General features: G+C 40.0%; 1 protein-coding gene across 2 annotated transcripts in view; it reads right to left on the bottom strand.

Moving 5' to 3' along the window:
• WNT7B (Wnt family member 7B) overlaps positions 1-23315 on the bottom strand; it is a 95246-nt gene that overhangs the window by 17364 nt on the left and 54567 nt on the right. For both annotated transcript variants that reach the window (XM_050900741.1, XM_050900731.1), the window contains exon 2: positions 22857-23083. In XM_050900741.1, coding sequence (XP_050756698.1) covers positions 22857-23083 — 227 coding nt within the window. The remainder of the gene's footprint in view (positions 1-22856; positions 23084-23315) is intronic.

The following is a 23315-nucleotide window of genomic DNA, read 5'->3' as shown; positions in this document are numbered from 1 at the left end:
GTGTTTTCACAGCAGCAGGACATTTTTGACTCTTACTCAGTTTGCAGTCGTCTTCTGTGCAGCTGCTATCACACCAGATGTTTCCCATCTTGCATTTGTGCAGCTGATTATTCCCACGTATAGATCCCCATGTATTTGTCTTTCTGATTTGCCTCCTCTTTCTTTTTTCTTTTTTTCTTTTTCTTTTTTTCTTTTTCTCCTTTTTCTTCTTTTCCAGACCATTTCTCCATGATCATTTTCAATTTTGACCCAAAATTCCTCCAAATTCCTTACAGTCCCTCCCAGCCTGACATCATTTGTAAGTTCAATGTGCATAGCTTATTCCCTTGGTCAAGTCGAGTATAATACTGACTGGTACCAGATCCAGCACAGATCACAAAGGAAACCCAGTTAGTACATCCTTCCATTTTGATAACTACCCTCCAAGTACAATTTCCAGATAGTATGTACCCATTTGGTTAGCTTTTCCTTAGTTTTCTTAGGAGAATGTCATATAAAGCAGCCTCAAAAGCTTCATTGAAGTCCAAAATATATGGTATAAACTGCTTCTTCTCTGCCTCTGAGGCCCTGGGTGGCAAAAGAAGGAAATTAGATTGGTTTAACATGATTTGTTCTTGACAGATCCTTGTTGACTGTTACTCATCTCCTTGTTCTCGGTTATGAGCTTACAAATGGGGTTTTGTTCCCATATTTTTTCATTTACTGAAGTTAAGCTGATTGGTCCTATAAATCCTTTCTTTTTTTCTTTTAGACAAAGGCAATACATTTGTCTTTTCAATTCTTCTTAATTAGAGTTCTCCACAACTTTTCAGCGCTAATGCCTGTCAGGACTAATGGCTCTAAAATGGCTTCATTAAATGTTCTGAGATGAGGGACAGCTAACTGGAAAGCATTCAGCCTGGACAAATACTTCCCTCTGTCTAATGCTGAGATGGTATTCCTCTGTTGATGATATTAGTTCTATAACCATCTGCTCACCATTAACCTTTTTAGTGAAGGCTGATGCAAGAAGTGCTTGGCCTTCTTGACACTATCCTTGGTTTACACTCTCCTCAGGGGTCCACTCCACTGAGTAGTGGACCAGCTTTTTTTCTTCATCTTCCACTCACTGACAAAGTACCAACTGAATGATTACTGTGTAGCCTGTTGTCAAAAAAACAGATGTCGTCATCTGTGGTCGTGAGGTTACTCTTGTAGCACGTGTGCTCAGAAGTGCTCATGAATGATGAACCTGGTGCAGATTGACTATCTGTTACTCTGGCAGAACTTTCTGGTAAAATCTGATGGAGTCTTCCAATGGTCACGTTGGGTAATGTTCTCTTTACAATATTTATTTGTTTCCCATTTTCTCCCTAAAATTTTTTTTTTCTACTACCATCTAATTAAAATAGTCTTGTTTAATTTTGCTTCATCCAGATAGAGCTAGAGCAGGAGTTGCACATGATTTCAGCAGCTTCTTCCTAGACTGCTCATGAAGTCTATTTCTGATTACATGTGGTTGGGACAGAGAACATTGCAGATTTCAAAGCCGAGAATGTGTAGTGCTATGACATAATGGTTTATTTACAAATTCTTCTCTTATTCAGCATTTTTCATCTCTAGACTCCCACTAAGTTTTTGTGGTTGGAGGTGCCAGAATTTTGGCCATCAGTCTAGAATCACTCTGTCAACTGGATTGTTTTCTGTTGCTCATGTGGGTTTGTCAAATTTTCTTTTAGAATGGGTTGTACATGAGCCAGATTTATTTCACACTTGCCTTTTTGCAGCTCCTTGCTGTCACTATTTATATACTTTTGGAAGCACGTCTATTAAAAAGAGCTATTTACTATGCCTCTGCTTTTCACATTTTTTCAAGCATTTTTCCAATTTCATGGTTATTTTCTAAAGACTTGGTGGTACTTTCCACAGTGGTTTCTGTAATGAGGCTTCCAACAATTTACAGGGGTTTTTTGCTTAATTTACCCCCTAAACATATTCAGTTAGCTCCTGGCAACTGTAAACAATAGTCAGCATTTCTCTTCCAAAGTGAGCATAATGCTGTTGTGTTTTTGACTGTCTTTTGGCAGCACGTCCCTTGGTGGAGTTTTCTGGGACAGCTCCTGTGAGGTTAGTAAGTTAGCTGTGATCTTTTGGAGGATGTTTAGAAATGCCCAGAGAAATATGAAATTTTTGGTCTCTCCCCTGTAAAACTATATTTGTTGCAGCAAATATTTCTTACTAACTCAGCCCTAACAAACAATCTGTGTCTCATTCTTACAGAAAATGGGGAAATTAAGTTTTGATCCCAAAGCACCACTGCTTGTTTTTGTCAAGGTTTAATCAGAACATGGTGCTAAGCACTCATTTAAAGAATGCACAAGAGCATGGCTTGAGAAATACACAGTGCACAAAGCATGAGGGGGTAGTTCCCAGATACACTGTACCATTGAGAAAAGCCTGTGCAGTGTCACAGCTGGCTGTGTTTTCACAATGCTACTGCTAATACTGTCAAAGTAGCATGTGGGAAGCAATAGCTGGAGCAGAGAGATCGTCTCCTGCCTGTGTTCGCTTCTGGACCTACTGACGTCCCATTGTGGCACTTAATGATTCCCTGCTGAATGTTTGGTGCTTTTTCTTTTCAATGATGGCTAGAGGTTTGATATATCGTAATATGTGAAAGCTCAGCTGGAGATATCTTGCAGCGTACTGGGGTTTTAAAAAGTTCTTTGCACCCCTTGTCGGAAAGCATGGACTCCTGAAGGCATCTCAGAGAAACTGGGTCCTAAAGTGTGCTAATGTCCTTAAATTGAATGGGGCTATGAGGAACTAGATGTTGTTATATATTCTGTTCTGTTCTATTCTATTCCATTCTAATAATTCAACTGCCTCAATCTATTCACAATAACAGTTCTTATGTGTAGGATTTGCCAATGCATTATGGTCTCTTTTTTAAGGGCATTTCACAGGGAGAAATAAAAAAAAATATTTAAGAAAAAGGGAAGGGAATCTATAGCTATGTGGGCACATACTTTTCTTTTTTGGGGGCCTTGCTCTTGATTGTGTTCTTGCACTACAATATGGCCTGTTAAAGGTTTCTGAGATACCTGTGTGGTGCTCAGCAAGGGAAATGTTGTCAACTCTGATTTAAGAAATAGAAAATACGCTTGCCACATCATCAAAAAACACCCCAAAACCCAGCAGAAAAGAAACCTCCACTCTGAACCTGTCAGGGAAATGGAGGACAGTACTACCAGATTTTTAAAGTAAATTTGTTTTCAAGTCAACTTCATGCTCCATTTAGTAGGATACAACAGCAGGGTAGGTTGCTACCAAACTATTTTAGTCACTGAGATTTTCATGTGTGTCGATTTTATAGGCTTGAGCCTTTAGTGAGTGAATCAGTTCAGAATGGATGTACTCCTTGGCTGTCAATAGAGGATCCTTCCAACCTAAATTATTCTGTGATTCTATGATTATATTTGACTTTGCTATGGACCCAATTTCACAAATACTCTGTCAGCCCTACTGCCATGCTCATGAATATTAAGAAGTCATCACCTTGCAGAATCAGACCTTCTCAGTGGACTCTCTGCTGGGTCAGTATTTTAATTAACTTGTTTCAATCATTTCAGTGGCCTGATGTAAATATACTGTGTTGAAGAACATCTCTTTAAAAATAAATCTGCGCTGCCATTTGCATGAAGTCATCTTTTCCTGTATTATCTTATGTCACTTCTAACCTAGATAACAAATCCCTGAGGGCAATGGTCATGTCTGTATTCTTTTGTAAATCATTGTGCACACCTGTGTTTTGCTGTAGAAACATGTTAAATAATAACACCTTTTAAAGGGTTCACTGAATTATGAGTAGTTGTAAGCACTAAGCTCCTATACCTGGGCATGCCAGAGTGTCTGTGGGTGGGTGTCTGTGTGTGCGAATGTGTACATTGCAGATGAAATTTCAGCTCTTGCTTCAGAATTTCTTGAGGCGGTTTAGTTAAATCATGAATGTTACCTCAATATATTGTGCAGAGCCTATAATTGGGCCAGTACCACTTTGCCATAATTATTGAATTACAGATATACTAAGTGATACCCAGCTGAAGTTGGTGTTAGACACACATCTGTTTATGCAAGAGGTAGTCCTTGCCTTAAGCTGCATCTTTCAGCTGGAGAGGGCAACAGAAGAGAGATACTATTACCTCTCTTTCCCAGGGGCACAAGGGCGTTAAGGCATTTATCCATACAGCAGAAGGACCTGTAAGAGAACAAGCTGTCCTCTTGTTGGATTCTCTTTGTGGGGAGGCCACAGAGGAATTTAGCTGTAGACTTCTCAACTGACAACCGAAACACAAATTCAACCCTGTTTTCAGGGAGGATGTCCATGCAGCTGCATGGTGGGACAGGAGAGCTCCAAGAAAGAAGCAGCAGCTCCTGGGACTGGGAATTCTCTGCTCTGCTCTTCCACATACTGTTATAGCATAGTACTGAACTGGTCATCTACTGCCAGAGCTGTAAAAGAATTTGGACCCAGCAATGCTCAGCATCACCATATCTGCCAGAGAAGTACATGGCACTTAGAGTTCAGTCCTAACATTCTGCACTCACACCTCCTCACATGCCGTACCTGCATAGCATTAGATCCACATCCTTCCTTTACTTTTAATTTGAAAAAATAACTAATAATTTAAGTGTCGTGCCAGAAGTTTTGCTGAGGTTGCATTTGCTTCTGTTTCAGAGAGATGTTAAATGTTTTCACGTCCCCGTTCGGAGCTGATGACATTTCTTGACTACTAGTAAGACATGTGCAACTTTAAGCAGGATCTTAAAAGCAGGCTTCTTCTATTTGTCAGCATAGACTTTTTTCTTGTGCTCACTTCTTTTGTTAGCCAACACAATTGTTTCATATACATATGTATTAATCTAGAAACCCACTTTTGGAAACACATAGAAAGCAAAAGCAGCAGCAAGCAAGTCTAGCCCAAGACATTTTGCAGGTATGAGGTACTGTTTTCAGATTAGATGCCAATGTTTACAGTATACAAAATTAATTACATCTATAGGGCAAGAGCTACGCACCTAGAGCTAAATCTGCAAAGGGATGTTGGCTCTAAAGCCTGTCTTTTAGATGTTCTTCCACCTAGTATTTTCCACGTGGCCAGGATAGGAATCCAGCCTTACCAAGCACTGAGAGAGTTAGACACCAAAAAAGCAAGACTTCCAGAAGCTATCAAGCTGCATGGGGAAGCCCCAAAACTAGGAGTAGAAAATGCAAAGAAAGGGAGAGAGTCTAAACTTATCCCATCAGAGAGTTAAGCCAGATTTCCCTGCACAGTGAGCCTTTCCAACTATGCTGGCAGCAGTCATCTAAGTGTAATTGCTGAGGGTATATGGTGGTTTTAGAAAAGGAGATCCCACCCTTAAAATATTCCACTATCAGTCCATTATCCTGTTTTATATTCTGACTGGGGAAAAAAGATTTCATTACATTAAAAGCCAGAAGATGAGTTTGTTGGTTTCACTGATCAGGATGAAGATATTCTACTGAACATAATATAACTTCTTCTAGTGTATTTTTCTAGTTTTTTTCAGAGTATCATTTAACTTGATTCTATCAAGTACAGAATTAGGATGATTTTATATAAAATAAAGTACTAATTCTACTTAGTCATGACATGTAAAATAAGGTTTATGAAGAGCAGCAGTATCTTTTATTAAACTGAATTGCACACACTAGGCATCTACTTGGTCTAGACAGGATCTAATAAATAAATATTTATTTAAATTATTTGTCAGATTTCCATCTAAATCCAGAAAAACGTCATAAAATGGCATAACCATCCAACACGTTGCAGCTTTCACTGCAACAGCAATACAAGAGGAGTATTATGTCAAATAACTATGAAATAATGACATCTAGAAATACCTTGATCTACACACCCTTTTGTGGTAATAGCAATGAATATGGAAGAAGTACTGCCCAACCTCAGAAAAGGTGACAGCCAGGCTGGGGGCTCTGAGAAGCATTTCAGACTACTGGTCATGGAGAAACAGCTCCTGCGTGCCTGGGATAGCACTTTCCAGGCACAGAAATTGTTATGCTTTCATCTTGTCCAGTGATTCTGCTCTTCAAGGTGGCCTTACGATATTCTTCAAAACTGTATAGACATAGACAAAAGACTATTTCCTCTGCTTGACAAAAAAAGCAAAATAATTTGTATCAAGTCATGTACCAGAATGTTGCCTTTTTCTGTAAAATTCTGCACAGGAACATAGCAGAGAGGTTCTCATTGCGTTTCCTGGGAATTGCTGTTGGATTGTCTCCTGGAGGATAATTCTGCATATTGTTCATTAAGGTTGTCGCACAAATCTGTTGCTCACATAAATTCCTGGCATGGTTTCTGACGCCTGGCAGGACACCTTAGAGGACCAACTCGATATGTCAAATTTCACAAGCAAATCTATAACGTGAGCACTGTCGCTGGTGACTCACCACTCATCCTTTAGGTGTGTGGGCTTTAATGTGTTTATCATCTGGTGCATTCTTGGCAAGATAGGGTTTGACAGGTGAGATGCGGTGAGTCTTGATGTGACTGTTTAGGATGTTACCACTCCCTTGATATCTCCCGTGGTAGCAGAAGGACCGTGCCTCATTGGCTTTAGCTTACAGTCCAGCCCAAACCAGCCCTTCCTTGGTGGTTACAGCAGAGAGGCTGGGTTTGCAGATTGTCAGTATGAGCCTGCGTTCTGCTCTGCTAATTCCACTGCAGAGATCCCATCTTCCAGGTGTAGGGCAAACAGCTGGGCAGTAACCCCATAAGTCACTGGTGTCCCCTGTCAGAGCTCAGATTTTGTGGAAAGGAAATGAGAAAGTTCTGGTGAAAGGGCTGGGTTGAAAGTTGATTTCGAATTTGCTTAAATATTTTCAAAATGCTCTTACACTGCTTGTGTGGCTGTGTTTACATTTCTGATACATTTGACTTGCCTGACAATCTTTCTGGGAGGAGAGCTAGGTTCAAGTAATGATGTCTACACTTCTTGGTGTTTAAAGGGTCTTTGCCTGGTAGTCAGTTTGTAACCCCAGTGAACAAGACACGGCACAAATCACACATATGAAAGAGATTTAAAAGAGTAAAGAGCTCAGAGGGTTTTGGATAAATACACAGAGTTTAGATTCTGGTCCAAACCTCTCTGGTTTGCAAAATGAGTCTGGAAGCATCACAAGAGCAAAGTCTTTTTTTTCAGCTCTGGAGTTTCTGGTCCTGACAGGAGTTGGGAAGTGACAAGATACACAAAAACAAGGAAGAATTATATGAATCTTCTCAGGCCTCATGAAAGATACTGAATTAGTGTTTAATTGAAACTGTCCAGCTAACCCTACCAGTCAGGTTGTCTTATCTAGTAGACTAGTGGTTGTTATTTATTATTTCTGTTGTGTAAAGCTTGTGTTTTGCCAGGTACTGAGCAAGCTCACCCTAAAATACTGATCCACACCTGCAAGAGTTTGACAAATGGGCGAATGCCGGCTCTATGAGTTAGCTGCCCTTTCAGCTGAAAAAACTAAATGTTATGAGGATAAAAAGATCAAATTTCTAGCCCACAAAGAGCTTCCATTGTTTTTAAGTGCGATACCCTAGAACTGAAGGATGATCAGAAGCATTGAGTTTTAAACACCAGAAGATCAGAAGGGGGACAAGTCCCTTTCTGCAGTATAAATACAAGTGTATTTAAATAGATAGATTGGTATTAACACCAGTCTTTGAGATGCTGCTTACGTAAAAGTACTTTTAAAAAATGCATCTCTTAGCAAGTGTCTCTACTGCAAATCCACCATTAAAACAAGATATGGGTCTCATTAAATAATCTTTTCAGCCCCCCGCTTTGTAGCAGCCCATTTCCAGATCTGAACTTTGAAGCTGACCCCTGTCTTTGTGATGGGCCAAACCAAAAGCCAGATCTGAACACCACTGAACTCTGGGAAAGTTCAAATCTATCGTTTGTGGTTCAGGTTGAGCTCTAATTAAAACAGACCAGTTAGAAAGGCAAATGTCTTAAAACCAAAACAAAACAAATGTTTCACGTGAAAAGTCTTGGATTAGGCTATATGGTACCAAGTAGTGTTTTTGTCTATCACATGATGCCATGTTCCTCTGGCTAACACAAACTGACAGCGTGCACATGCTGCTATAGGAGATATTCCATGCAGATACTTTGAATTTAACTTTGAGCAGGACACAGTATTCACGGAAATACTTCATGCTGTGCAAAACTCATCAGCAATCTTACTGCCATTCAGATTTGAGGGTAGTCTGCCACCTTTCAAACTTTCCATGCCCATCCCTAGTAGCACAGTGGTCCAGGGTCTTTTAAAAATCAGTGTCTTGCCTTCTTTGGGTGAAGCTTATGCCTCATTATGTCAGCAGTATGTGGAATATTGCCACTAATCCCTGAAAACAAACAAGAAAGTGGTGCTGCAGAAACTTTGGTTGTGTAAGAGGGCAGGGAAATCCCAGATAACTCTCCTGCTAAGAGCTTCTGTTTATACTGTAGTTAATACTACAGTGTCTGTAATAAAGCAACACGGTTGATCAATGGACAAGGGAAAAGCAAACAAAAGGGAAGGGAACTTGGTTTCAGCATTACTGAACTGCCGAAGTAAAACGGGAGACAGCAAGGAGAAAAAGAAAGGGAAGGAGGGAAAAAGTGTTCAAGCCCCATTGCTGGTGTCAGGATGTCACTGTGCACCAGTAGCTAGAAAAAGAGGGTCTCAGACAGGAAGATTTACTCGAAGAATCACAGCACACATACGGCGAGTGTACAGTAAGTAACCAGCAGTTACTCTCCCTGTGGGCTTTATTCTCTCTTATGTTACATGTAAGTACTGAACATGTAAGTATTTTCTCTTTGTGAAATTTGAGTTTAGGCTCTTTGTGGACAACTGCCTGAGGTTTCCAAACTTCCTTCTTATGCAAACTAAGCTAATAATCTTACCAGACCTATTCTACTGAGATTTTTCAGTATGGTCTATTTTCAGGCCTGGACTCGCTTTCTAGAAGACCAAATCCCTCCACAACATTTCTGTCCTTTGCTTCCTGTTTGGATAAGAAGACTTTAACAGCAACCATTTTTGTTTGAGGATCCCAGAGTACTTCACAAATGTTTAAGTGGAGGTTAGTCCACATTAATTAAGCCTTTCGATTCCCCACTGAAATTAGTCATCTTTAGTCTCCAGACAGCGAGGTATGAAGTGACTTGCCCAAGGTCACAAGAAAAGTATATGGCACAGCCGGGAACAGAGTCCAAGTCCATTATCTCCTGGTCCATGCTTTAACCATAAAATGATAGTTCTCACGTTGAACTAGGAGCCACAGGGTATGTGAAAAATGATAGGAAGGGAATTGTATTGAGCTTCTTGACGTGACGCCTTCCTCTCAGCTTGGACAAAGAGAATGAAAAACGATTTTATTCATTCTGAATGAGTACTTCTCGGGTTAAAGAATATTCAACTGTTTTCACTTTTAGCTCAGAGGAAATTTTCAGTTCAGACATTTCCTTACCGGTTAAGTTGTAATTAAAAGAAAAACCTTTCTAATTAATCATTCTCTAGCAATATGTTAAATTCTATTTACGGCATCCTTTAAAACATACCAAAACAATAGAAAGCAGTAAAAGACACACCTATGCAAAGGAATGAGAGACTCGCAATATTTTCTTCTACATCAATTTTGTAATGTTCATGAAAGAGGATTGCCAGGAACGTAGGTAATTAATACTTTAGAATTTTCTTTAAAGCAAGAAGTAGAGCAGAATGGGAAGAGAGACCTGCTCGTGTCCTACACATGATAACATATTGATTTACAGCAAATCCAGTTGAAAGAATCACATGGTCTTGTGACATTGTGAGAAATATGGCAGAAAATATATGCTTATCGACTTGTGCTGATCTTTCTCTGAGTATGGAGTACCACAAGTGCTTAGGAATGAGAAGCAGCTAGAGAATAAAAACCACTTCACTGTTTAGGAAAGTTCACCACCTTTGCTATGCAGTTAATAAAATATCCCATGTGTTTTCGCATGGGATACTGGCATTGGCAGTTTTCCAAAATACTGACTTATACATCAAGACTACCCTTCAGAAATGCCCTGACCTCAGCCTTCTCCCAGCTACCTACCATTAATAGCCAGAACTAGCCCAACTTAATGAAACAGCAATGCACAGATGCTCTGTGCTGACCACTTCTGATTTTGGAGCCTGCTCATTGCCATTCGTCGTTACTGATTTTTCCTGCTCCCAGCCCATCTCTTTTTCTTTCCTCCTCCCTTTACATGCATTCATAGATCTGCTACGCTCTTTCCCACTTCCTCATGTCCCTAGCCAGGCAGTTGAAAAGCTTCCATTGCGGAGATTGAAAACATACTCCATATTAAATGTAACAGAATAGTATGACTGGCAGGTCCATGTTTCAAACACATTCAATTTATATCACAGCTGAGAATAAACAGCAGGGGAAGCAACTTGATGGGTTGCTGGAGGCTGTGGCTACTCTTTCTTGTGGAACATGTCTCTGTCACTTGCTAAATAGGTGCACCATCTGGTGGTAATTTTGGACTCCCACTTGTTCTTAAATTTCCAAATAGCAGTGGTGGAGTTATGCCTGTGGTTGCAGCTTTTTTTTTTTTTTGCCAGTATCTGTCTGAAAGTCATCAGCTGAGAAAACTTTTGCAGGTACTACTGGTGAACAAGTACTAAGAATAGCCAGGACTTTAAATGAAGGTCATGTTTCCATGTCTGCCATGTGGGGAAAGCAGGTATTAGAGGATCACATGCTCCCCTGAAAAACATACAGGGAGAGGAGGAAAAATTTCACAGACAAACCAGAATTAGATATTAACTGGCTTGATACCTAATTAGGGAGTTTAAGCTCCCAGGATAGTCAACTGGGATCTCCAGACAGTCATGCAGTCAAATTAAGATCCAAATCGCCCTCTGGAAGTGCTTCTCTCTCTTCTTTGACCATACAAGGAATACAGGCTGACTAGGTTCCTATCTTAGACATCTCATCCAAATGCCTGGAGCTATGTGGTATGAAACTGGGCCAAAGGAAAGATGTGAGGAAGGGGCTCCCCATTTTTCTGCCTCTGTTGTCTGAAGCCCTTTAGTTCAGCAACAGAGACAGAAACCACTGCTACCTCTTGTGCCATTCCCCTCAGAAACTGCAAGGTGGCATTGATCATGTCAGATGGGACATTGCATGGAGACCTCTTCTGAACAGGATGGGTGGAGACTGAGTCAGGCAGAGAACAAGTTTCCATGTTGTCGTGAAGAAATGAGTGAACAGGTATAAATAAATCACGATCCATGAGTAAACTTTGTTCATTTTAGCAACTTGGATAGAGCTTTCCAGTCTACAGCAATTCAATCCATGTTTGTTAAGCTTCTATCTAGAGATAGAACTGTCTTCTCCCAGTGCACCAGTGAGCTTTCTGGGGTGAGAGCAGTCTACTTAAAGACTCCTCGGCCATCTGAGCCCACTTTTTACACCAACACTGGTTAAGTCTTAGGAATTATCTTTCTTTCACAGTCCCAGAAATTGGAGGTTGAACCTCTGCAGTGGAGAGAGCATTATAGATAGCAACAGATTACACTTGTGGCTAAAAGTTGTTTCCTAGATCCACTTCAATCCTAAGGCCAAATCTGATCAAAACTGGATAGGTGCGACACTTTTTACTCGCTGAAGGACCCATCATCAGCTCGATCTTGCATGCTGGCTTTCACTATGACTTCTGTATTGTGAAAACCACTTGGGCATGCATTTAAAGTAAAACACTTTCAAACCCTCTTTTACTTTAATAGGACTTAAAATGGAGGGTTTAAAGTTAAGCACATACTGGGTAAACAGAGCACAACTAAAGTTGTTGGCCAGTTTGAATCCTGAGAGAACAGCTACCTTAGCACTACCACGCTAGATTCTTTTTTTCAAGCCTCCAAATAATAGATGATATAGTCCTCTTTCTTGTTTGCTTTATTTCTTTCATTTTAATTTGACTCATATCAGTAACAATAATATTATACTTCACAGATATGGACATACAGTACGTCAGTAAGAAATAAACTACAGTCATGGGTAATTTAATCCAATGCTAAAAAGTCATGCACGATACTCAGGAAGGAAATTTTGTCAATTAGAAAATAAGATATTTGTCAGACATAATATTTTGGAATATGCTATCCACTTCATTAGAAAAAGAAATTGCTCATGACTAGAGGCAAGACAGCAAACAGCATGGATCAGCGATCTAAGCCCGAATGCTAAAACATTTGTTTGCAAACCAAAATGTACAGATCAACAACTGCTGTGTTTTTTGTAATGTTTGTAAATGCCTCTCTGTGCATTTCAAGCTTTTCAATTTAGAAACAGATGGTTTACCAAACAGAACGTATCCCAAAGAACAGAGGAGGAAAGGGAGGGATGCTGCTACACATGTAACTCTGAAGTCTAATGTTATGTTTAGCCTGTCCTGCTTGATGTAGAGGTTGAACTAGATGACCAAACCTATCATCTGTAATTCTAGGGAAGAGATTTTGACAACATAGTTAACCACAGTAGTAAAGCTCAAGGAATCTCCGAAGTCATTAGAACCCCAAGTTATTACAGGATCGCATACCAGCAGGTTAGCTGCTCTCCCGCACTACCTGTCATCTTACGTAAAGAACTTTCCTTGCTGTGGCAGGATTTGGCAGCACCTTCCTGTTTGCAAAGTTGCTCTGTACTTAAAAATCACATGTTGTATAGTTGATTTCCATTTAACTAATTAGGTTTTATCTGAGTCCCTGCTATGAAATTCAGCTCCAATTTGAACTTCTGCTCATACCCAAAAGTCAGGAGACTTTTTAGTGGCTGTAAAATCCTGGCTGTGGTGAAAGCAGTGGCAAAATTTCTACTGACTGCAATAGGATCAGAATTTGGTCCCTGTCATTTTGGATTAAGCCCAGCACCACTTTATTTAACTTTAAATGTTATTTGCCTTCCTGTTTTAAGTGTGCATTACGTTGTAAGTCATTGACCAATAGGACTGGGACACTGGAAGTAACTAATTCAGTCAGCGTGCTATGGAGCATTTGTAGCCAGCAATTTTACTACAAAGTGACATGAAAAAAAATTACATTAAAGGAACATTAACATTCCAAGTGAAGCACTTGGAAGTAAGGAAATGTCGAACTTAACGTTGCTATGCAAAGTTAGCCCTGTTGTGTCCAAATTATGGTACGGTATTCAATTAAATATTAGCCTAGAATTTGCATACTATCTTTTCCACAGGACCTCTGACTCACTCATCCCAAGGCAGACCAGTAAAGCAACATGGAAAATTTTATCCTGAGTGGCTAAAGACAAAATTAAAAGCAACAGAAAATGAGGATTTTTGTTCTGGCCAATGCTGAGCAGGAGATGATCAGAGTTATAGGTCATTACAGACTCTGCCTGTAAGGCCACATTATACATAACAGTACCCTTTTCCACTACAGCTAATTATATGTTTATTAGGATGATCACAGAATGCCAAAAACCATCAGTACCAGCCCCTCCCCCAAACTGTTTCTTTTCCATACGACACTTAAATGGAGCTATTCCATTTAATAAAAAACAGGTCCATTTAGTTTTGAAACATTCAAACAACGTATTAAACTGCATCCTCACGTCAGCTCGTTGTTTTTTGAGAGACCTGAGGTTTAAGGTCACAGGAAGACAGTGTGTCATGCTACATGATGTCTCTTATCAAGCTGTGCGGTGTGTTATGGAACCATATAGCTTAGAATACATACAGAAGCATGCAAGAGCCGAGCTCAAGAGATACAGAGACATGAGTCTCCCCAGTTACAGTTCCCTGCATCAATTTACATCAATACACTTAACTAATTTAAAATTAAGTGCACTAACAAACCAAAATGGAGTTGTTGAGAGTCAGGTATATCAGTGTATTTTAGTTTGAAAATGTCTACAGAAAAACATCCGTTCCAAGAAAATCTTCATTTTTATATGTGAAAATGGAACAAAACAGAAGTTTAAAAAGTTAGCACTTCCCTCAGGATGGAAATTCCAGATTTCATTCAGGTCAACATCTACCATTTCTCATCCAGCTGCAAGCCACGCAGAGTTCATGAAGTAATTGTATTAACATATTAGTGCTATGTTTAGAATAAGGATGTCTGCCTTTTAAAGCAAGCCTGCTGCCAAAGAGGTAAATATTTAAATGGCAACAATAACATTTTTATTTGAGAGAATTTATACTTTTCTTCAAACTCATGACCCTTGAGGGAAAAGAAAACACAACTGGGCTACACTTGAACTAGACAGTAGTAGCTAACAAAAAGACTAGGGAGTAGAGAATATAAATTGGGAAATATAAAAATTTGTCTAATTCAAAATATTATATGCTACAGATTATATATGCTAGACATTTCTTTTATAGGGAGACAAAGAAAAAGAGAGAGAGATGATAAAATTAATGTAGCAAAATGACATTTTTTCTAGTAAAAACTCAAACAAAATTTATTACTGTCAACTCATAATTTACAAATGGTACTGTCCATTCACATTTATCTTTTCATCTATGATTTACAGTGTGTTTTGAAAACATTACTAAAGCCTCACCAGATCATTATGGGGCTCTGGCATCTAAGAAATTTTTAAAGCACAGAGAAATTATCACCCACAAATTTTCAATTTGATTCACTAAACTGGGAATCCTCCATCCTCTCAAAATAGGATGTTTCTTTAATAAAACAATACTTCCTTAGAATAGAAAGATATTTTTATTTTTCTAAAAACCTCCAAGTGACAGAAACCTACTAAAATGAAGAGGAGTCTGAACCTACCACTCTCACAATAGGCTGTCTCCTCAGTTAAAATAATATAAATTCTTAGCACAGTAGTTGTTTCATAACTTTTTTACCAATCCTTCCCAACCTCAGCTACCACCAGCTGGGAGGTTTATTTTCTTATTCTGGTTTGGGTTACTGTCTTGCTTTGCTACTTGTGATAGTAAAAAGCTTATCCACCCTTCTACAGTCAGAAAGTATGAACTGTTTCAATCAACTCCTTAATTTCCTCCAAAGATGATAACGCAAACTCAAATAGTGCTCTCACTTACTTTACCTTGTAACTACTAGATTATCACAGCTTTTTTCCCACTGTTTAGCTTTCCATCAAGATGAATTGCACTGAAAAAAGGGTCACTGTAAGGCAGCTTGCATGCCTTACAGTACTTACCTTACTGCCTGTAGGGTAACTACTGTAAGTGCATGGGTCTTTAGGTGAAATTGCCCAGCTTTGTTCCAGCGTGGCCTTTCTACCTTTGTAAGGCAACTTGTGGGATAGTCACTGACATAACTGAAATCCTTCTGCAATAATATATATATCATAAGCTAGAACAAATATACTGGATATCCTTGGTTATGTGGAGGATAAAGTTAAGGGTATTTTTGTTTCTCCTTCCAGCAACAACATGTCAGTTGTGAAAAGAAATGCACTGTTTGAGACATTTTACGAGAAGGCTTTGCAATGAGGGTTTGCAGTGTGCTAAATCTTTCCTGCAAAACGAGCACACTGAGGACATCCTCAGATTTTGGGGTTTTTTTCCTCTTTACCAGCTGCCTCTGCCTGCCTGTCAGTTACCCAGCTGGTATGGGTGGTGGTTCACTATGCGTGTCTTATTATTTTTTTTTAATTCAGCCTAATAATGAGAAATAACCAAGAATTATACATCTTGTTATACACCACTGTGCTTCTGTTAAAAACTATCCTTGCATAAGCCACAGCTCATTAAATTTGCCATGGTATTTATAGCATCTACTAGTTTAACTAAATCACACTTGCAAATGTAATGGCTCCACATGACATTTTGTGAAATGGACATCAGCAGTCACTCCAAGGTAGCCATGTGAGTAATAAAGACCTGGTTTGTATTGGTCCTACAGGGTCTTCTGGAAGTTGCACGCAGTCCTAGTACAGATTTCAGCTGATATTGAATGCATCCTGTGCACCTCTCTCCTGGCATCCCAGGCAGCCTGCTGCACTAGGAGTTGAAAGCTGATGGCATCTCCTGAGAAGCCACCACTCACACTGAAATGTTTTTTACCATATCCCAGCACCGACAAAGACATCCAGTTCAAATTACTGAAAACAAGTTTCTTTCTGAATAGTTGCTTGAATGCTCAAAGGACATTGTTGTCTGGGACCATGCTGTATGACAACAACAAAAAACCAGAAATTTTTCCACATTAGGTCCAAAAGCCACTGTGCAATTGAGGTTCACAATAACTGACAAATGCCTAAACCAATCATAGCACCTACTGCTATGACAAAGATGATTACTGCCTTTCTGTCGGTGGAGTGTGTACCCTGCTCTGTATCACATTTAAAATAATCTAATTCCAACTCATTTTCCCCCTCCAAATTGTTTCCAGCTGTACGATTCCTTTCTTTCCCCCATATTGTTTTTATTGGATATAACGCAAGTCCGTAAAGATAGATTTTCCCATAATAAATACACAGATGTTAGAATAATAAACATACAGTCAACCTGATATATGAATATTACTAAGCATTAATAAATATATAACCAACAACATAAATCGATTAAAAAATTGGAGAATGAGAACATAAAGTAACAGAGAAAGAAATGGCAGGAGGAAAGAAAGGCAAAAAGTGAGATAGAAATGTACTTACTTTAGGCAAACTATCTGGATTCATTTATGGTTCCTTTCATTGATTTGCTGATAGCATTAAAGCACAAGTATGGTTGTAAAGCATTCCTAAGAATGCCGCCTGTCTTCATGTATTGCAAGTTTTCTGCTTGTACTGAAAGTCAAGCTTTCGAAGTTGGCCAACTCATACCATACTAGACACTACTGTGCTAGATTAATGTATCTGCTTGGATGTGAATTTCCATTTTTGGAGAATAATGAGCCTCTCTACTCCTCCCATTTTTGGTAGGAGGTTTTTATGAACATTTGGCATCTCGGTTAAACCACCATCATAGCCCAGAATAAAAATGACTGGATTCATATGTGAGTCCAAATCCAAATTTAATTAGGCCTATATATGGCCTGAACCAAGAATAATATACTGACTGACACCCTTTCAGCATATATGATAAGATGCCAACCATTTCTCCATGATAGCGTCACTTACACATCTTTCATGCCCAATTCCCATGTTCTTTCAGGCCTGCAGCTAAAACACTGGGATCCAGTGTGGAATTAGTTACCTGTTTCCAGTGCAAATACAGAAAGAATCACTTTTTTTATGAGTACCTTTCCTTCAGAAGATGTTCCCCTCCCTTTCTTAATCTTCTGTTTGAAATTATGCTGTTTTCTTAAGCAGTTTATGTGTGCATGTGTATGAGTGCATGCTTGTATATAACCATGACATTCAACCTTATTTTCTGTGTTTCTCAAAATAACTTGCAAAGTCTTCTTCACCTGTGAGTTAATAAAATCCATGCACAGATTTTGTTAGTCTTTAAAACTGTAGTTTCTCTCCCATCCCTCCGCCTTTCTGCCTGGAGAGTGGACCAAATGTTGAGTGAATGCGTGGTGACAGGAAGCTTCTTAAGATGTTGTTCTTCTCCTAAACCTTCCATGGTAAACAGGGCTTTAACCTCACTTCAGACGCATACTTTCAACATGCCAGAAATCTACAGATCAATACAAAAGGTCAGAGATTTTTTTAAAAAAACTTCAGAACTCCCTTGGTTTTTGCCTATTTGTTGATTCTTCCCTGTCAGGTGTCCAGTTCAATGATTTGCCAAATCATTGTATCAATGATACAGCCACATGAATCATGATCATTTTCCACATCATGAGTCTGACAAAGGAGACATCTACAGATTACTTTTGATATCTTGACAGCCATATTTTTCAAAACACCTCATTTTTGCCCTGGATTTAGTGCTTGTCCTGGTTTCGTCTAGGACAGAGTTAACTCTCTTCGTAATAGTTGGTACAGTGCTGTGTTTTGGATTTCGTGTGAGAATAACGTTGATAACACACTGATGTTTTAGTTGTTGCTAAGTAGTGCTTATCTTAAGCCAAGGACTTTTCAGTTTCCCATGCTCTGCCAGCAAGCAGGTGTGCAAGAAGCTGGGAGGGAGCATGGCCAGGGCAGCTGACCTGAACTAGCCAAAGGGGTATTCCATACCATAGAACATCATGCCCACTATATAAACAGGGGGGAGTTGGCCGGGAGGGGCGTATCGCGGCTCTGGCATCGGTCAGCGGGTGGTGAGCAACTGCATTGTGCATCACTGGGGTTTTTTCTTTTTTTTTCCCCTCTCTTTTTTTTGTTATATTCCTTTTCATTACTATTATTATTAATATTATAGTTCATTATTATTATTGTTAGTATTACATTTTACTTTAGTTATTAAACCTTTCTTATCTCAACCCATGAGTTCTGCCTTCTTTCCCGATTCTCCTCCCCATCCCACTGGGAGCAGGGCAGGGCGGGGAGTGAGGGAGCGGCTGCATGGTGCTTGGCTGCTGACTGGGGTTAAACCACAACAGCACTGATAAGAGCAGTCTGTTTATAAGCACTTCAGTCTGGAGAATTCCAGTGGAAATGGTCAATGCACAAATAATTAGCTAGAATAATCCACTTTCAAAGAAAAACAGTAGGTTTCAATTCCGTTGTTGATTCTGACTCTGTACTTCAGAGGTTGTACTTCTTATTTTTTGCTTGGAGTTATTTGCTTTCAACTGTCACTAATGATCTGTAACTTTTAGAGGTACCTACATGATAGATTGCTCCAGCCATCATTTGGGGGAATAGAGACCAGTCCTTAGTGCTGGAGCTCTTTTGCATCAATAACCTGATAGGACCAGGGGCTATACTCTTCCAGATCAGGGTCCTTGCCTTCAAGAAATTAGGACAATTATCTTTCATCAATGATTATCAATAATAAAAATTGATATATCATTAACCAATTAATTTGTTAATCCATTTGTTAAAGAGGTAATCTTTAAAGAGGTAATTTGTTAAAGAGGCTTACAGCAAGAAGACTGAGTGGAGAGTGCAAAAGATGACTTTATGTGAGAAGCTGGCATGAAAACTAGGGATGAGCGCAGGAAGGTGACGAATACAAGTATGTACAGGGACAGGATGAGTAAAGTGAGTGTAGTAGTGACTTTTCTTTGGGGATGGCATGACTATGGAAAAGTTCCCAGCTATAAATATACCAAAAAAAAGCTATACACAATGCTTGGCTAATTCATCCCATGCTACATCCTTTGTTCATGCTACTAATTTGGATCTCTCCGTCACTTTTTATCTCTGGCTGCTATAAATCTTTCACACCAACATGAATGCCCCATGCCTAACATAATTTCTACAGTTGTTATTCTGTCCTCTGAACTGTTTCAATTGTTTTTAATACAGAGTCCCATGTATTATATAGGTGGTACAGCCCTCATTCACTGAAGTACCTCTGTGAAAAAATAGCTCAGCACCAATGCAGTTTAGCCAACTTACTGGGGATTCCCCTGGCACAGTAGGGTCCCCAGAAGTCACAAGGGTGGACATTTGCTCCTGTGTCATGCCTTCTGGCTGCTGCTTGGTTGTGGCTGGAAGACATGCATAGTTGGAGCATAATGGCACCCAAGAGGTGGTGTTAGCAAGAGATGCACAGCTGTTGGAGAAACCTCATGTTGGGTGAGTCTGGGGGTTTGCTTTGAATTTTGAGGGGGGACTGTTGCATTGGGATACGAGTTAGAATAACCATAAATCTGGACTTGTCAGTGCTAGTGGTAGAGCCTTGGCCCAGTGGCTAAAGAGTAGGTCCTCTCTTTCCCATACAGATAGAGAGTAATTAATATCATGCTGTCATAGCTTACTCACCCTCTCCATCCTATAACCTGAATAACTTGCCTAGATTGTTCATCTCCCTAAGCGGTTCTGGGAAGAAGCTAGATGAGCTTTGCTTTGGGATGAAGTGAAAAACATGCCTGTCTTTTTTAGTCTTAATCCTTTCTTCAGTCTGTTCAGGCAGAACCAAATGTCTGCTTTAGTGTTTCTGTAAGTGTCAGACATGGATGTGTTTTGTTACACATATGAATATTTATGCTTACAAGTATTTTGTGCTTTTAAGTGTTTTTAAGTGTGGGGATTTTTTAAGCTTTGTCCTTTTTTTTTTAATTTTTTCCCCCTCACTAGTGTAATAACACCACTTCCTAAACCCTGTCCTTTTCCTAGATACTGACCACATCATCTCTGGGTGCTACTCCACTAATAAAACAAAAAGACAGACATGTGGATTATGGGATCCTTTATAGACCTGCATGGAACTCATCTGGCTCAGCTGGCAGGGGTCATGTAAACCTCCATCCGTTAGAGTTTGTGTGGTTTCACACCCAACAAATGTCAAAGCAGAACTCAGCTGCAACTGCCAAGTTTCGTCTGTGTTTGGCTTAAGCCATAAAAGAACCCACCAAATTCCACATCAGTCATTTCAGAGTTGCAAGAAACCACCCAGGTTCGGTGAAGAGGTCAAGAATCTGGTGAACATTTTGGCAAATAAGGCCTGAACAGTGGCTCAAGAAAAGCCTGTTTTTTTCAAACTTTGTATAGTCTGACCAACCTGATACCTGGTCCATCCTGATGCCAAGCAATTTTTGTTCCCTGTAGCTCTTATTTTGTATAGAAACATTCAGAATAAAAGCACAGGCTCAACTTGTAGTCCTCTTTAGACATTTGGACTGCGCTCACTTGCAAGGTTTCAGAGGATGAAAGGAGTCTCTTTGGTGGAGAGGACTATTACTCATGAGTACAGGGACGGAGCTGATGAGGTGCCACAAGATTCTCAGCTTGAAGAGGAGAGTAGAAGTGGTGAAAGCCTTTTCACCAGGAAGCGTAGTGATGACACCGACTCTGGTACAACCCTCCAGAGTGTGCCTCTTCAAGGACATAAGTGATCTCACAGAAGTTAAGAGGACTTACTTGTCTGAGGGTCAGAGCCTGCCTGCAAGCTTTGGCAGATCAAGACAACATAGCATGAAAAAGTACAACGGTGGCATGCTTGGCAGCTGTATATTTTCTGGCAGCAACATCATTTTGGACATCAGCTTAAGACAAACAAGCATAAGACCAACCAAGAAGGACCAGACGTGTGCTTCTAATAGTCAAGACAAGTGACTAGATGTTTTTCTGGTTCATTTAAAGTTGAAGGTAAAAGTCAAATTTAGGTTATATCCTGTATAAGGTGTCTTGAGAATGTTTAATGCCTTCCACGTACACTCTTTTTAAGAAACAAAAGTTAGGCAAGGAGTATTAACTAAACAGAATTAGAAATACCTTAGGACAAATGTAGGAAGAGCCACTGATGAGCAAATTCCTCACCACCAGCTTTTCAGCATCAAAACCAAATTCTACCAAACTTTTTCCTGAAGTTCAAAAAGTTCAGACTTTTCTTTTGCCATTGATTTGGTTTACTGGGTCTTTTTATTATTAGTTTTAGCCCTCTCCACTTCTGTGATTTGGTGTGGAGTAATGCTCACAGAATATGACAGATGCTCTGCGGGTATAAGTCAGTTCCCCTGATGCCAATGGATTTATTCAATTACAACACTTTACAGCTGGGCCACTGTGCCCTTAAAAAGCCCAGACCTTAGCCAGACTCTCAGACTTGCATGTTCTTTGAAAAAATATTCAGTTCCATCGTTGACTTAAGCACACCTCAGCTTTTGGCGTTCATTTCACAAGGGTGTTGGAAAAAAAAACAAAGCCTTGATCTCCAGTAACAATCAAGCATCATGTAAGTTGCTTCCTCTTTTCACAGATGGGATGAATAGTTATGCCTTTTTTTCACACAGTTTTAATGAGATCTTAGGTCTGACCCCATTCAGTTGCGTTGGAGGCACAAGACTCACCTGAACCATCAAATTCAAGAAAGACATGTCACCCAAAGAAGAATCAGACAGAAGAAGAACAACAGGCTACAACCCCACTGAGAAACTGGATGGTATCACTGAGTGCCCTTGTGAGAGCCACACACTGCAAAATATTATCCCAACACTGAGCAGCAGACAGTATGGGGGGTGGTAAGTGGGCAGCCCTTGGGGGAGAGAGGAAAGGTCAGGAATAGGCTAAGGATACTCAGCTGGGTGATGAGGAAAATAATTATCTCAGTGCTGGTAAAAATTTGCATAATCTCCCCTATGAAATAATATCAGACACAGGGTAAACGGAAAGTGATCAATTTAACTTCTGCCAGCTAACAGCTTGTCAGGCCAAGGTCCTGTATTATTTTCTTTGAATAGGTTTCCTGCCTCAAATCACTTGCAGTATTTTCTTTACAGTATGACAGCAACTCTAAAATGGATATGTGTCACTCCCGTATATTGGAAGGCCAGTGTTGTACGCACTATACTTCCATCAGTTAATTGGGACTCTCCCATTACTTAAGCTTTTGGGAAGTCTGCAGAGGGATTTTTTGGAGCTGATTTTAGTTCCCTTTTGATTGGCCATAATAAGCGCCACACCTATCATGGCAACCTCTAACAGGACGACAATCGGAAATTTTTTTTCATGGGGTGTGATGACTGTGTCCTTGGATGCCTGTGCAGGCATCTGGGTCATTGCTGGGTATGAAGTTGCACAGATATGAATGACTTCATCTAGAGATCACTAGCGATTTCATGTCTCTTGCCAGTTACTTTTCAATGAGTGAAAACATACAGACCGCAGTTGTTCTGGGAGCACCACTGTTGAACTCCAGTAGGCAAATACCAGAGGATTATAAACCTTTGCAGGACCGCAGTGAGAAAGCTAAAAGAAAACCAGCCTCAACGTATCATTTCAGCACCATATTAGAGACACCCTTACCTACTCGAAGCTCTTGTCCAAAGACTGTTTTCTCTCCCAGCGCAGAGCAGTTCCACCTCCCGTACCGAAACTGGTACTGGCACTCATTGATTCCCATTTGTGCCCCTTCCCCGATCACAATGATGGCATCAGGGCGGCTCTGGCAGATTGCTCGCTGCCGAGGGGCCAGGCCTGGGATTTTGTTGCAGATGATATTAGCTCCTAAAGCCACCACGGATGACAAAGCTCTGAAGAAAAAAAACCAGAAAGACACATTACAATCAAATTGAAGCCATTAATTGCTTTTGCCATGTGCTGCCGTGTGGTAGGCAAGGCGCTGGGCAAAAAGGGAAGGGTTGGAAGTTGGGTTCCTATAATTATGCAAACTTATCCCAACCTCTCTGGTCTGGCAAAAGAGGTTCGAAATCTTGCAGTAATTCCTGATCTGATTTGTGCCAGAAACAGCAAAGAAATGGAATT

This window comes from Gymnogyps californianus, chromosome 1 (genome assembly GCF_018139145.2).
Source record: "Gymnogyps californianus isolate 813 chromosome 1, ASM1813914v2, whole genome shotgun sequence".
Lineage (NCBI taxonomy): Eukaryota > Metazoa > Chordata > Aves > Accipitriformes > Cathartidae > Gymnogyps > Gymnogyps californianus.
Note: the sequence above shows the minus strand (reverse complement) of the source record. Positions and strands in the feature narration are given on the sequence as shown.